This window comes from Mesoplodon bidens (genome assembly GCF_964165515.1).
Source record: "Mesoplodon bidens genome assembly, chromosome: 1".
NCBI lineage: Eukaryota > Metazoa > Chordata > Mammalia > Artiodactyla > Ziphiidae > Mesoplodon > Mesoplodon bidens.
The window spans coordinates 20,381,222-20,395,584 of NC_138176.1; the positions used below are offsets into that span (position 1 = coordinate 20,381,222).

Consider the following 14,363-nt stretch of genomic DNA (forward strand, 5'->3'; position numbering starts at 1 on the left):
AGCTATTTCCACAAATTTATGGACCATAACAACGCTGAATTAAATACTACACTGTGTTCAGTCATAAAAGAAGCTTAAAACATTTCACCCCACTTCTCTCTCAAAATGACACACATACTGTTTTACTAATTGCTATACAAAAAAATAAATAATAAATACAATCCTGGGAAGCCCTAAAGGGAGCTAAATGAAATATAATACATATATATTTTTTCATTCAACAAATATTTACTATATAATCTATTATGCTTAAAGCACTATATAAGGGAGTCAGATATGAAGAGGAGGCCTTGCCCAATGTAGAATAATAACTCCATCTAGCTGGATTATCAAATACAGGAAAGTAGTTGGTGCCTACTGTCAACCTCATTTTTATTAGTATTTCCCCATGCTTCGTGCTCACATCTTGCCAAATTTGGGCAGTTCTCAAAAGTATGCTATGCAGACCCCTGCAAAGTTAAAACTAACATGTTTATTTACCTTTTTCTCTGTGCTTTTGCTTGCAACTGATGACAGAAAAGCTATAAACTCACATTTTAAAAAATGCCTGTTCCAATAAAGAATATCCTAATGAAGCAGTAAAAATAATTATTTTTGCTGCTTGAGTACCTGTATTTAATATTGTGTGACATAATGCAAAGTACACATAAAGCACTTCTTTATACCATGGTTGTTTTAAGAAGATGCACGTGCACAAGTGTCTCACAGCTGTGAATCGAACTAGTCACTCTTCACAGAACACCATTTTTATTTGAAAGAACTAAGAGAACTATGGTTACTAAGACTTGCATTTTGATGGACATTTCCTCCACTAATACTAAATCTGAGCCTCAAGATAATAACCTCTAATGGACATTTTTCAACCTTTATATATTTAACTTCTATGTAGTATGTGGCATTCCTGATACTGTCCACCCTTCTTCCACTGAAATACTGTCCTGGTTTTCCTCCTATAAAACTGTCTGACAAATACTCCTCAGTCCCCTCCATAACCTTAAATTTTTATGTTCCTCGGGTTCTTTTCTCTCAGAAGTAGATTTATTGCTACTAGCTATTTAACAGCTAAGCAAAGGATGTTAAAATAGTTTTTAGTTTTCCCTGTCTTCAGAAGTTAAAGACATACTACATAAGCTCCCGTGCCTAAAGAAAAGTCAAACACATGGGATATTTTTCCCCACTGCATATGAGAAAATACATCTAACACGCAAAAGATTCTATATTCCCAACCAAAACAGTTACTTCTCTACAGCAACATAAGACAAAAAGATATTTTCAATATTTCTGCGCAGATTTTCATTGAGCTTTGCTTCAAGCTCACCTAGTTCTTCTTCTGCTTTTCTAACATCTTTTTGTAATTCAAGTCTAGACTTCCTTGTATCATAATAGCCTCCAGTTAAAGCACCCCGATGACTAACTTGGTCACCTATAAACAAAACATAAGAAAATTAGTAATTCTGTATAACAACTTCTGTATTCAACAATAAATTGATTAATAATCAAATGACTAATCTAAAGGCTTTACCTATTTAACAAGAATGTAAAAGTTAAGAGTTCAAGTCACTCTGGAAAAAATTTTGCTTTACAATATTAACATTTGCATTTAAAAAAATATAGCTTCTAGGTGAGCCTGAACATCCGCCAGAAAAGGAAAGAAGTGTTAAAGACTAATAGGAACATGTCAACAGGACACAGAACCTAGCTTGAAATTCCCACTAGCCACAACTGGGAAAATGTGAAAATCAAAAATAATGATGGCAATGTGATAACACATGGAATTAAAAAAAGAAGTCCATGAATCACAGCAATACATAAAAAAGAAAAAAGGAGGGGGCTCTTGACAGAAGAGTGACAGTAATAAATATAGAAGCAATCACAGAATTTTAGAACCGCCATTTAGAAACCCCCAATGTATTAACTTGAGTCAAGCAAGGGTCACCAAAGGATGCTAAACCACTGGTGAAGAAGTTTGGGGGAACCTGATATTCATGTATTCTTAAAGGATAATCCCACATATTAATTACAAAGGGGATAAGGCATCTTTACAACCAAGATTTGCTAGTGGTCAAACCTGGCATCAGTAACAGTGGGACACATTGTGTGGTGCAATAAGAAGTACACATGCCAAGAATGCTTAACCTAAACCTAATGAAGAGAAAAGCAGTAAGATAATCCAGAACACAAGACTTTCTTTGAGAAAGTGAATTTCTTGGGGTGGGAGGAAAACAGGAGACCTGTCCTATACTGAAACTGAAATAATCTAAAGAAAAGGCATTGAATGCATCCTTGACTAGATCCTGGATAGAAAAATATTTTTGGACAACTAAGAAAATTTGAGGACTCCCTTGAGGTGCAGTTGTTAAGAATTCGCCTGCCAATGCAGGGGACACTGCTTTGAGCCCTGGTCCAGGAAGATCCCACATGCCACGGAGCAATTAAGCCTGCGAGCCACAACTACTGAAGCCTGTGGGCCTAGAGCCTGTGCTCCACAACACGAGAAGCCACCGCAATGAGAAGCACGTGCACTGCAACGCAGAGTAGCCCCCCACTCACAGCAACTACAGAAAGCCCGTGCGCAGCAACGAAGACCCAATGAGGCCAAAAATAAATGAATAAAATATAACATTTTGAGAATGGGTCCAGAGGCTTCACCAAAGAACCAAAGGAAGTCCATGGTGCAAAAAAGGTTAAGAAACTCTACTGTACATCAAATGATTATACTTAAGAGACATCAACTAAATATAAAGAGGTGACCCTTTTTACATTCTGACTTGAATAAACCAACTATTTTAAAAATGAGAAATAACTGGACATGAATTTTCAAACACTCTTAAAACTAAAATGGAATTTATTTGTTCAAAGCTAAGAATTATTATTACAAACCTTCCAGGGTAATGCAGTCCATAGTGAAAGCACGAGCCAACTGGGTTGAAACTTCCATACTACGACAAATAAGTGTTTTTCCAAACACATGTTTGAAAGCTTTGTCAAATCTGGGATTGTACCTCAATTTACTTATCATAGGAATAGCATCCTAAAAATGAATATTTTGCAAGCAAGCAAAGAGATCAAAACACAGTTAATTAAAATGTGTTAGCAGAATCATGAATTACATCTTCCTGAAATACAAATAAACAAAATACCTTTATATTTCAAAACTGTTGGTTTTTATACTGAAAAAGTTAGAAAAATCATTCTACTGAAATATACTGGAAATTGTGCTCATGTAAATCATCCAGGTTTTCAATGCTAGAGCACAGAGATAAAGAGCTTAGTGGCTCTGGAGCCAGACTGCTCAAGTTCAAATCCCAGTTCTGCTATTCAGATGTGTGCTCTGGAGAAGGTGCTTAACTTCTCTATATAACAGTTACTTCATCTATAAAACTGCAATAACAACAGTACCTTCCTGACAAAGTTGTTAAGTCTAGGCAAGTTATATATGTGAAACACTTAGGATAGCCTCTGTCACACAGAAGGGCCAAATGTGAACTAGTAGTATTTCCTCAAAATATTTTCATTTTATTTTATCTCTCTCTCTCTATCTACAGATACATAACCTAAGTTAAATATTCAGATAAAATTTTTTTCAAATAAAATTTATTTTCCCTTTTTTCTCTCAACTGGCAACAGAATTTTTAAATTAAGAAATACGGGCTTCCCTGGTGGCACAGTGATTGAGAGTCTGCCTGCCGATGCAGGGGACACGAGTTCGTGCCCCGGTCCGGGAAGATCCCACATGCTGCAGAGCAGCTAGGCCCGTGAGCCATGGCCGCTGAGCCTGAGCGTCTGGGAGCCTGTGCTCCACAATGGGAGAGGCCACAACAGTGAGAGGCCCGCGTACCGCAAAAAAAAAAAAAACATCCTACATACAGAAAAACGCAATAATGTTAAGCTTAAATTAATAATTACGAAGCAAACACCAATATAACCACCATGCAGGACATGAAACAAAACACTACTGACACCCAGAAGCCATGAGTGTAACTCTTTCCTAATCATAGTGGTTACCTTCAATGGTTACCTGCTGGGGATGACCACTATTAAAAGTTCATTCGGGTTTTTCCATAACCTGTTACAGAAAAACCCGAACGAACTTTTGGCCAATCCAATATAACTTTTGTGGTCACTACTTCCTTGCACTTCTAGTTCTATCATCTAAGCTTATTTTGTTCAGGTAGTGTAAAGGGAACCATACTTACATGCATTCTTTTGTGTCTTGCTTCATTCACACATCACATTTATGACTCAATTTCTCCTCCCCCAAACTTCAAAGATAATTTGTACATTTAAAAAAAGAAGCTAACCACTAAAATAGCTTATAAGATTCTCACTGTTCCTCTTAAATTGTAGATCATTCTCATAGGGTTTTAGCTTTAACCTTAAAAAATAGTGAAATAGTTGCTACTACCATCAATATTCTGAAGCCAAACACCTCAAAGCAATTACATTTTTTTCAAGAATGATGTCTAGGGAACATTTTTAATCTGTTTAAAAATATACCAGCTAATAACAAAAGCAACAGTATACTTTCAGAGCCTGTCATCTTGCTAGATATTTTTACTGTAATTTATAAGCCATTTAAAAAAAGTACATTCAGAAAACTTTAAAATATTTACTTTAAATGATAGTTCCTCAGGGAATTCTTCTCCAGCTATTTAATCTTAATTTTATCTCCCTGAGATACACTCTCAAAGTATCCTGTGCTTATGTATGGTTTGGCCAAAAAGTTCGTTGGGGTTCTTCCGTAACATCTTAAGGAAAAACCCAAATGAACTTTTTGGCCAACCCAATATTTTAACACTTTGAACATTTTGCAATGGTTTGTTTTATGTCTTGGCTGTGACCTCTGTCTCCCTTCCTTTCCTCATCCAGCACTATGCTCTTCGGTAAGACAGGAATGTTTATCTCACAGACCACGTGAATCCCAATGTACAGTGCCTGTGCACTAGGATGTGCTAAACACAAGAAAAAACGTATTGAAAGAAAGACCTTAACACACATCAACTCACATTGGTTTCAGGATAGGCAGTATCCCTTACATCTAATTTGTTAAGAGGCAGAAAAGTAACCTCTCCAGGTAGGTTCATTTTATTAAACTCCATCAAAATCTTCGTGCTGACTTCATCTGAATCAACAATGTGATAAAACAACCTACATGTAAAGAGAACAAGATACATCTGAAGTGCTATAAACATTTAAGCAAACAATTCACTTTTTTTCTATGCAATCCAATTTGTAAGGGGAGGGCTACTTACAGAATTTCAACGGAGGGAGAGGAAGTACAAAAAAGGGAAATTTCTAGCTTCTACGATTAGGAACAAACACTTAGCACCTACATCTTTAATTAGAAAATTAAGTATCTGAGGATACAGGATGATAATGGGAGACATATTGTATTAAAACTACAAAAAGTTGTTTCCTAGGTTACTCTTATTCCCTCTTTCCTTTAAAAACTCAAAATATCAAGCAAAAACATCTCACCTATTTCCAGCAGTGACTTCCACGCATGTGTAGAAAGCAGGCTCACATTCAAAGTTATTCATCACGATACCATGATAGCCATTTTGAACATGCTGGTTTATTCCCTTTCGACGAAAGTGGTCTAGCACTTTGTTTATACTATCTATTCCATTTAAAATGGCCTGTTTAGAAGTGAAAAATATTAAAATAGTGCCAATGGCACTCCTGCTGGTAAGAAATGAACCTATTACTCTAAACATTAAAAAATATACCAAATTGGGAGAATGCGATTGACATATACACACTATTATACATAAAATAGGTAACTAATAAGGACATACTGTATAGCATAGGGAACTCTACTCAATACTCTGTAATGGCCTATATGGGAAAAGAATCTTAAAAAAGAGTGGATATATGTAATATATAACTGACTCACTGTGCTGTACACCTGAAACTAACACAACATTGTAAATCAACTATACTCCAATAAAAATTTTAAAAAATAAAAAAATAAAAAATATACCAGAGATTAAACACTCTCTCCAAAAACAGGTCACTCCCTTGAAATATGCCAACTACGTGCAATACTTTATATCATGGATTCTGTTCTATGACATCAGCATTAAAAATGGATTCGCCATCTAAAAATCAAAAGTGCTATCCTTAATAGCATGGGTGCTTAAATGATACCCATTCTTTCGTATTTATAAGACAAGTAATTTGCACTCTACTCTTGAAAGCTAATTAATTCTTATGCAATAATAACTGACAATGCAAACTGAGGTAAGAAAGAACCTGCCCACCTTTCCTGTTGCAGCTCTAAGAAGTTGCTGTTTCTTTTCAAGATCTTCTCTTTTAGCAGCAAGTGCCTGCTGTTCTGCATTCTCCTCTCTCCACAAGTAACTAATCAATAAAAATTAGACTGTCTTTAATTCTGAAAATATTAATACTCTAATAGTATACAATGTTGAATAAATACTGAAATTAAACTTCAATAGTTAATTTATAAATTAAAGACTGTTTAACAACCAGTAATTACATTACTCAAAAATATTAAGACATATTTTAGGCTATACTAACTTTCTTTCACTTTGTAATTCATCTTTCTTATTTTTTACTTCATAGTATTTTCTGTCCAGTTCTTCAACTCGAGCTTTGACTTCATTAAGATCCTGATCCAGTTTCTATGGAAATAAAAAATAATTCAAATTTAAAATCCAATTTCATACAAACTAATCCATAATGACAGAAAGCAGATCAGTTGTTACCAGGGGATGGAGGAGGAGGACAGGAAAGGAGGGAGGGAGGAATTACCAAGGGGTATGGGAAACATTTTGGGGTGATGAACAGGCTTGTTATATTAATTGTGGTGATGGTTTAACAGGCATATACATAAATCAAAACATTTAATTTGTTCATTAATGTCTTTACTACTTCTATAATACACACCCTAGAATTTTAGAAGAAAAAGTACATTAATAAATTCTCAAAACACTGCAGTGTATACTTCTCACACTTCCCCCTCTAAACACATACACTAGAACATAACAGATGTAGGAATATACTAAGAAGCAAAAAGGCTGTTTTGTACAATTAATTAGCACTGTAAAATCATCTCTATCCATTATAAAGCACAGAGTTTACCCTCACAAGTGGTCATTTTGATACACTTAAGTGTGACTGAAATATTGAAAAATAACTTCAAGCTTGAGAAAGAATGAATAAAACCTCTCACTGGAAAATCTTGGTTTATCACTCAACTTCTTCAAAAAGGGCACCTGTTGAGGTTGATATTTCCATGAACTCAAGACAAAATGCCTTTTCTTTATTTCAAGACAGGACTGTAGCTATCACAGCTGAAACTATACTAACAAATTCCCAAATAACTGACTACCTCGATCAACCTGTGTTTTCCATTCCCTCCATAAAATATCCTGACCAAAGCCCAAAGTACGCTGGACTCTCAAGGCCAGTAGGCTGTCTATTACTCCTGGTCACTTTTCCTACCAGTTGAGTTGTTTATGGTTACAGAGTCAGTTCTGTTTGCTTCCTACTATGTTTTTGTTTTGGGGTAACTGATTACATTAAATATTAGATAAACTGATGATATGAGTACAAGGAAGAGTTGTTTCTTTAAAAAAATTGATTTAGTTTTGGACAAACTCAAAGGTGAGTCACTAAAAACTGGATTAAATGGGCAAATCAACTCTAAAAGACTAGGGAAAATAATTATTTAATATATAATACATAAGTTAATAGATACTGTGCACTTTATAACAGTAATTCAAAATGTCAAGTCCCAAAGTCAAGGAAAGACTGAGGAACTGATCCAGATTAAAGGAGATAACAGAAACATGACAACTAAATGCAATATATGATCTTATATTGAAACCCGAATTCTGTTCTCATCCAACTTCAAGGAGAACTATATTTACATGTGTGGTTCATAACATGAATGTCCCCTAGGAACTCCAATCACTACTCATATTCATAAGAAATACCTTGGGCTCTACATCAAAAGACTGGTACACACTCTGCTGGAGGAGGTTGATAAGGAGGCTATGCATGTGCGGGGGCAGGGGGCATATGAGAAATCTCTATACCTTCCTCTCAATTTTGCTGTGAACCCAAAGCTACTCTTAAAAAAAAAAGTCTAAAAAATAAAGATTGGTACATAAGCATATATTTATCTATTTAAAATTAAATACTTATAAATACATATATTTATATATGTGTAAAAAATACATATAAATATTATACATAAAATATACATAAGATACACATTTAAGATTTTATGCTTTTAGTGGTTTTGATAAACCAACCATACCGACTGGTACAGATCTCATGGGGTAAGAAGCTTCCTTCTGGGCATGTATATATGTATTCTCCTCACCTTACACCTGTCCTACACACTCCCTTCTCATCACTTCCAATCACCTACATATATCCACACATATCACTTAAAGAATTTTTCTCCCTTTCTAATTTTAAATAATGTAAGATCTTTCTTGCTCTGGAAGTAATGATTTTATCTTCTACTTCACTTTTTAAGAAAATGCTAACTAAACATGCATAGTAAATGTTTCATTCATTTAGAAAATGTTATAAAATCACCAATGCTTTAACAAAATATATACACATTCTGCAGTAAGTTATTACATTGACAGAAAATTACATTAGAATATATAAATGGAAAAATTTTAAGTTACTATAAAGTCATGTTTTAGTTAAGGGCAGAGTTCAGGTACATATTACCAAGTCATAAAAATATATTTTAAAATATATTCAATCTATATGGACACTCACTGACATGTAAGAACTCTTCTTTGAAAAAGAGAACTACCATATGTATCATATTAAATTGTGCTGGTCTTGCCTAATTAAGTATCTGGTCGTGTATATTTTAAGATAAACCATTTACAAATAAAACTTAAATAGATAAAACTGCACATGTTCACACTCTTCTGAAAGATTTCACAAAGCAGCTATGAAAGTTCTTACATTATACTGCTCCAGATTTTTCTCTTTATTTGCCTCAGTGTCCTCCAAATCCTTATGTATAGCAGCAATCTGTCTTTTCTTGTCATTAATAGCCTGATCTAAAGACTTGAGTTCCTTTTTAATCCACTTATCCCTTTCTTCTTTTGATGTAAACTGGCTTCCTCGACCCTGCTTTGCATAAAGATCCGTTCTTTCCTGCGTAGCTTGGGCCAATCTACACAAGATAGAAGAGAATGGTTTGAAAAGGACAACAGGAAATAACCAAGTTTAATTGCAGTCGATACCTCAAGAGTACACAGAGACAATAACCATTTCTATAATTCCATAAAAGAAGGAATTGAAGGGAATTCCTTGGCGGTCCAATGGTTAGGACTTTGCCCTCTCACTGCTGAGGGCCTGGGTTTGATACCTGGTCTGGGAATTAAGATTCTACGAGCCGCATGGTGTGGTAAAAAAGAAAAGAAAAAAAAAAAAAAAAGAAGGAATTAAGTATAAAAAGCACTGTTATCTAATGGAGCTCCTGGGACTAGTTCTATATAACATTAATTTACCTGCAAAATCAGTTACAGTCAGGTAAAACAGCCCATCCCCTCAGGATTTAAGGTCATTCCAGGTCTGGGTTAATCAGTAAACCCACACAAATCTAGTACCCCATATCTCAAGAATTTTCAAAAATGCTCCAACTATATTTAACTATTTGAACATTTTCAACTCCTTACAATAAAAGACACTATGAAGGTTAAAAGGCAAGAGAAAACACTTACAACATACAGAACAAATATTAATGCCCAGGTAACATAAAACAACCCTATAAAACGTAAGAAAAAAAATCAGAAAAAAGGGGCTCCCCTGGTGGCGCAGTGGTTAAGAATCTGCCTGCCAATGCAGGGGACACGGGTTTGAGCTCTGGGCTGGGACGATCCCCCATGGCACAGAGCAACTAAGCCCATGCACCAGAACTAGTGAGCCTGTGCTCTAGAGCCCATGAGCCACAACTACTGAGCCCGCGCGCCTAGATCCCGTGCTACACAACAAGAGAAGCCACCGCAACGAGAAGCCCGCGCACTGCAATGAAGAGTAGCCCCTGCTCGCCACAACTAGAGAAAGCCCGTGCAGAGCAACAAAGATGCAACACAGCCAAAAATAAGTAGGATAAAATAAATTATTTTAAAAAGCTGACAAAAAAAATAAGAAAAAAATGGACACAAGATATCAACAGGCAATTCATTAAAATGAACATAAGTGGCATAAAAACATGATAATGTACTAAACTGTGAAATCAGCAAACGTTGGCAAGTCCAATCTACGGATAGATACTAAATTGTCTAGATGTTAAAACGACATAAAGTGGGAGAATGAACACACAGCAGGATACAATTCGGGTAAAAAAAGAACAATCATCATGCATGTTTTTAAATGTCCAACATTTAGCTATGCTATCTTGGGCAAGTTATTGAACACCCCCAGAGCCTCAAGTTTGTCAAATTTACAGTGGTGATACTGTGGATCTCCTAGGGCTTTTGAATAGGCAATAAGCATACAATAATGCTTGGCCGACATTGCCTATTACTTTGAAATGGGCATTTAACTTTTGCCTTTATTTACTGTACCTTCTTAACCCATAACTATTTAATAAGGTTCTATAGGGCTTCCCTGGTGGCGCAGTGGTTGAGAATCTGCCTGCTAATGCAGGGGACACGGGTTCGAGCCCTGGTCTGGGAGGATCCCACATGCCGCGGAGCAACTAGGCCCGTGAGCCACAACTACTGAGCCTGCGCGTCTGGAGCCTGTGCTCCTGCAACAAGAGAGGCCGCAATAGTGAGAGGCCTGCGCACCGCGATGAAGAGTGGCCCCCACTTGCCACAACTAGAGAAAGCCCTCGCACAGAAACGAAGACCCAACACAGCAAAAATAAATAAATAAATTAATAAACTCCTACCAACATCTTCTAAAAAAAAAAAAAAAAGATTAAAAAAAAAAAAAAAAAAAAAAAATAAGGTTCTATAGAGAAACAATGTAGAAAATTAGAATTGTTGGTGAAAAAAATCCCAAACCTAGCAATTCCTCGCTCTTCTTTTTCTTTTACGCTGTTGAATTTAGGTTCTGTTTCTGCCAGTTCTTTCTGCTTTTCTTCTATTTTTTCAAGCAGCTTCTGCCTTTCTTTTAATAAGCGTTTCTGTAAACGAAGATAAGTAAAAATGCAATTTGTTTAAAAACTTTTGTTTAATTTATAAGTCTAGCATAAAATATTTTCTCATGAAAAAAATGCATGAGACTGATCCTGCAACACAAAACTAATTTTTAAATGTAAGTAACAAAGATAGTACTCAGGTGCAACTTGAATGCAAATTATTTTAATGTGCCAAATCTTTTACAAAAATTCAAGCACCCGTGCCACAGAAAGGACTGTCCTCTGCAGTTCCCACTCACCTGAACATTTATATCTTTCATTTTTAGCACTTTAACTCACCCTCTGTTCACTATTGCCTGCCAATTCATCTTGTAAATCCTTGGCTTTAAGCTCCAACTTAGTCCTCTGCTTAATTTGTTCTTGTCTTTCAGCACTGAGCTGCTCCTTTTCTTCTTTCATAGCTGAAATTTTTGTTTTCAGTTCTCTAACTTGGCGTTCAATATCCTACTCAAAAAGTATCAAATAGAAACAAGTTAGACAACTAGAAATACAACAGCAAAATCAGGACACCATTGATTTGTCTCTTCTTTTTCTTTCATTTAAACTTTCAGTACTACTGTCTTTCCAATACTCAATCTCAGTGACACCCCACTTGTAGTTACCATTCTATAATTCTGGTACAAAAAGTTTACTGTGGTCAAAAATATGACTTAACCTAAACCTGGTTTATAACCTTACCTCCATTTTATCTCTTGCATCCTGCTGGGCGTCTCTTAATTGTCTGGATTTTTCTCCACTAGTCTCTCGCTTAGCAGAAAGCTGGGAAAAAAACCAAGCCATGATTTCTAACTCATTTCGAATTTGTTCAGTATTTAAAATTTTTAAATATCTGCTAAAATTTAAAATATCTGAATTTTTAAATATCTGCTAAGTATTTTCAGCAAAATTTTTAAGTATCTGTTAAAATAAGCATTGACTTAAAAATTTTTTTCCAAAAATAATTGTAGTGGTTTTAAATAGAAAATGCCTGTAGTTTTCAGCATTACCTAAAACAAATTTTTGTACAAAATGTCAGCAATACTAATTACAAATTACACCTTAAAAAGCCAGGAAAAAAATCCATGAAACTTTAAAGGTGGCTTCCTCTCATCCTGGTCTGCCTGACACCACCACCTAATTATATTTCAGATACAACTACAGCAAGGACTATGTGGGTCTAGGCATTTTCCTTGGAGTAAACTGATAGTGTAAATTTGCTGAGTAATGAATTCACTAAGAGATTTTAAAAATTTGAAGTTTGTGTTTAAAAATCATTGAAAAGTACAAATATAGAATGAGTTTAATATATTCGTAAAAATAAAATTAAACTGAAGTGGCCAAGTATTTTACCTCATCAAGTTTAGCACGAGTCTCATTAAGTTCCTGATTGTAAATGGTGTATTCCAGGGCTCGTCTCATCTTATCCCACTTCTGATACTGAGCTAGTTCTTCCTTTTCTTCCTCTAAGGTATGCAATCTCTCTTCAATGTATTTTAACAACTCATTGATTTTTTCCCGTTTGCCCTCTTAAAAATAAATGGGAGAGGGGTGAAGGAGTTGAATAAAATTTTTATGTAACATCAATTCTCAAATATACCATGAGTTAAACTTAATCTTAAGAACGTTAGCATTATTTCTTTGATATTATGCGGTAACCAAATCCAAGATGCTAAAATGGCCATTAAAATGTTTTATTATGAAAAGCATCAGAGAATAAACACATGGTGACATTGATTCTTATATGACCTGTGGTAAAGGTCTCTGTTTAAACTTCCTTTAAAAGCCAGTGTGCCTTCCCATGACATTAAAAAAAAAACCATACCTAACATCACTGGTGTCACCGATTCTCAGTTCTTACAACAGCATTATCTATAGCTACCGTATATTGAACACCAACTATATTCCAATCATGGTGATACTTTCTTTGCTTCTCTACTCACCACTACAAACTATAAAAAAGGATTCCACAAGATGGGAAAGTTATGGACCAGAGAGGTCAAGTCTAAAGTCACAATATCAGGTAATTATTAGTCAGAGTTTGAACCCAAAACTGTCTGACTCTAAGCCATGAGAGGGCACAGCACTTGAAAAGCAAAGTAGGGTTTCCATAATAAATGTACTAAGGAAGACTGGAAGTTCAAAATTTCACATTTACTTGCTCCTGAACAACTTAAAGCCTAATGCCAACTGATATTCCAGCAATTTTTTTTTTTTGAGGAACACATACATTATTATCCTCACTAATAATAAAAAGGACATTAGAGGCACAAAGTAGGTGACCTAGAAAAGCACTATTATCTCACAGTAACAACTCTTTATTCAAAGAGACAAATTATTGGAACTCTCAAACCTTAAACTTCCTGAAACTAACTTTTTCTCCATTCAGTATATAGGCAAATTATCATACAATATACTTCTGAGAATAGATAACTCCTCTCAAGTATCATAACACAATGAAAAAGTAATTCACAACAAAAAGAATAATGTAGAATCACATTTACCTGTTTCCTTCATTAAAGAGATGCTTTCTTCTTTTCGTTCATCATACACTCTAGTACCAGCTACTTCTCTTAATAGTTTTAGTCTCTGAGAATCTGGTGCTGTTGCCATCTGGTTGATCTAAAAGTTTTAGAAAAATATTTACAGAGCTACAGACTGCTCTTTAAGAGCTCTACCTTGAAAGTTATTCACATGCTAAGCTTTAAGTACGAGTTCGCACTGGGAAAATAGCAATGAACAGAAAAGGTCTTGCCCTTGAGGAACCTACTTTCTAGCGGAAAAAAAAAACAGGAAGTATGCATACCATTACATTATAATTGCTATGCGGAAAAACAAAATAAGAAAATATAGCATAAAGAGTTGGAGTGACAGTAATGCTCTTCTTGTAAAAGAGGCAGACATAAATGGCTTATATGAAATGACATATGAGCAAAAACTGAAATGATGTAAAGGGACCTACTATGTTGCATGTGTGCAGGGAAGACTCAGACAACTGCTTTCAAATCAGCCTCCTTTTATTTTATTTTTTAAAGGTTTTTTTTTTTTTGGATGTGGACCATTTTCAAGGTCTTTATTGAATTTGTTACAATATTGCTTCTGTTTTCTGTTTTGCTTTTTGGCCCCAAGGCATGTGGGAACTTAGCTCCCTGCCCAGGGATTGAACCTGCACCTCCTGAGTTGGAAGGCGAAGTCTTAACCACTGGACCGCCAGGGAAGTCCCCAGCCTCCTTTT

At 35.3% G+C, this 14,363-nt stretch overlaps 1 protein-coding gene across 1 annotated transcript in view; it reads right to left on the reverse strand.

Annotated features, from left to right (window-relative positions):
* SMC3 (structural maintenance of chromosomes 3) overlaps positions 1–14,363 on the reverse strand; it is a 32,995-nt gene that overhangs the window by 6,976 nt on the left and 11,656 nt on the right. The window contains exons 8-19 of the mRNA XM_081258317.1: positions 13,633–13,750; positions 12,482–12,657; positions 11,831–11,911; positions 11,432–11,596; positions 11,016–11,137; positions 8,962–9,175; positions 6,541–6,644; positions 6,264–6,363; positions 5,479–5,639; positions 5,007–5,148; positions 2,881–3,031; positions 1,271–1,423 (exon numbers count right to left, since the gene is read on the reverse strand). Of these exons, the coding sequence (XP_081114443.1) occupies positions 1,271–1,423; positions 2,881–3,031; positions 5,007–5,148; positions 5,479–5,639; positions 6,264–6,363; positions 6,541–6,644; positions 8,962–9,175; positions 11,016–11,137; positions 11,432–11,596; positions 11,831–11,911; positions 12,482–12,657; positions 13,633–13,750 (1,687 nt within the window). The remainder of the gene's footprint in view (positions 1–1,270; positions 1,424–2,880; positions 3,032–5,006; positions 5,149–5,478; positions 5,640–6,263; positions 6,364–6,540; positions 6,645–8,961; positions 9,176–11,015; positions 11,138–11,431; positions 11,597–11,830; positions 11,912–12,481; positions 12,658–13,632; positions 13,751–14,363) is intronic.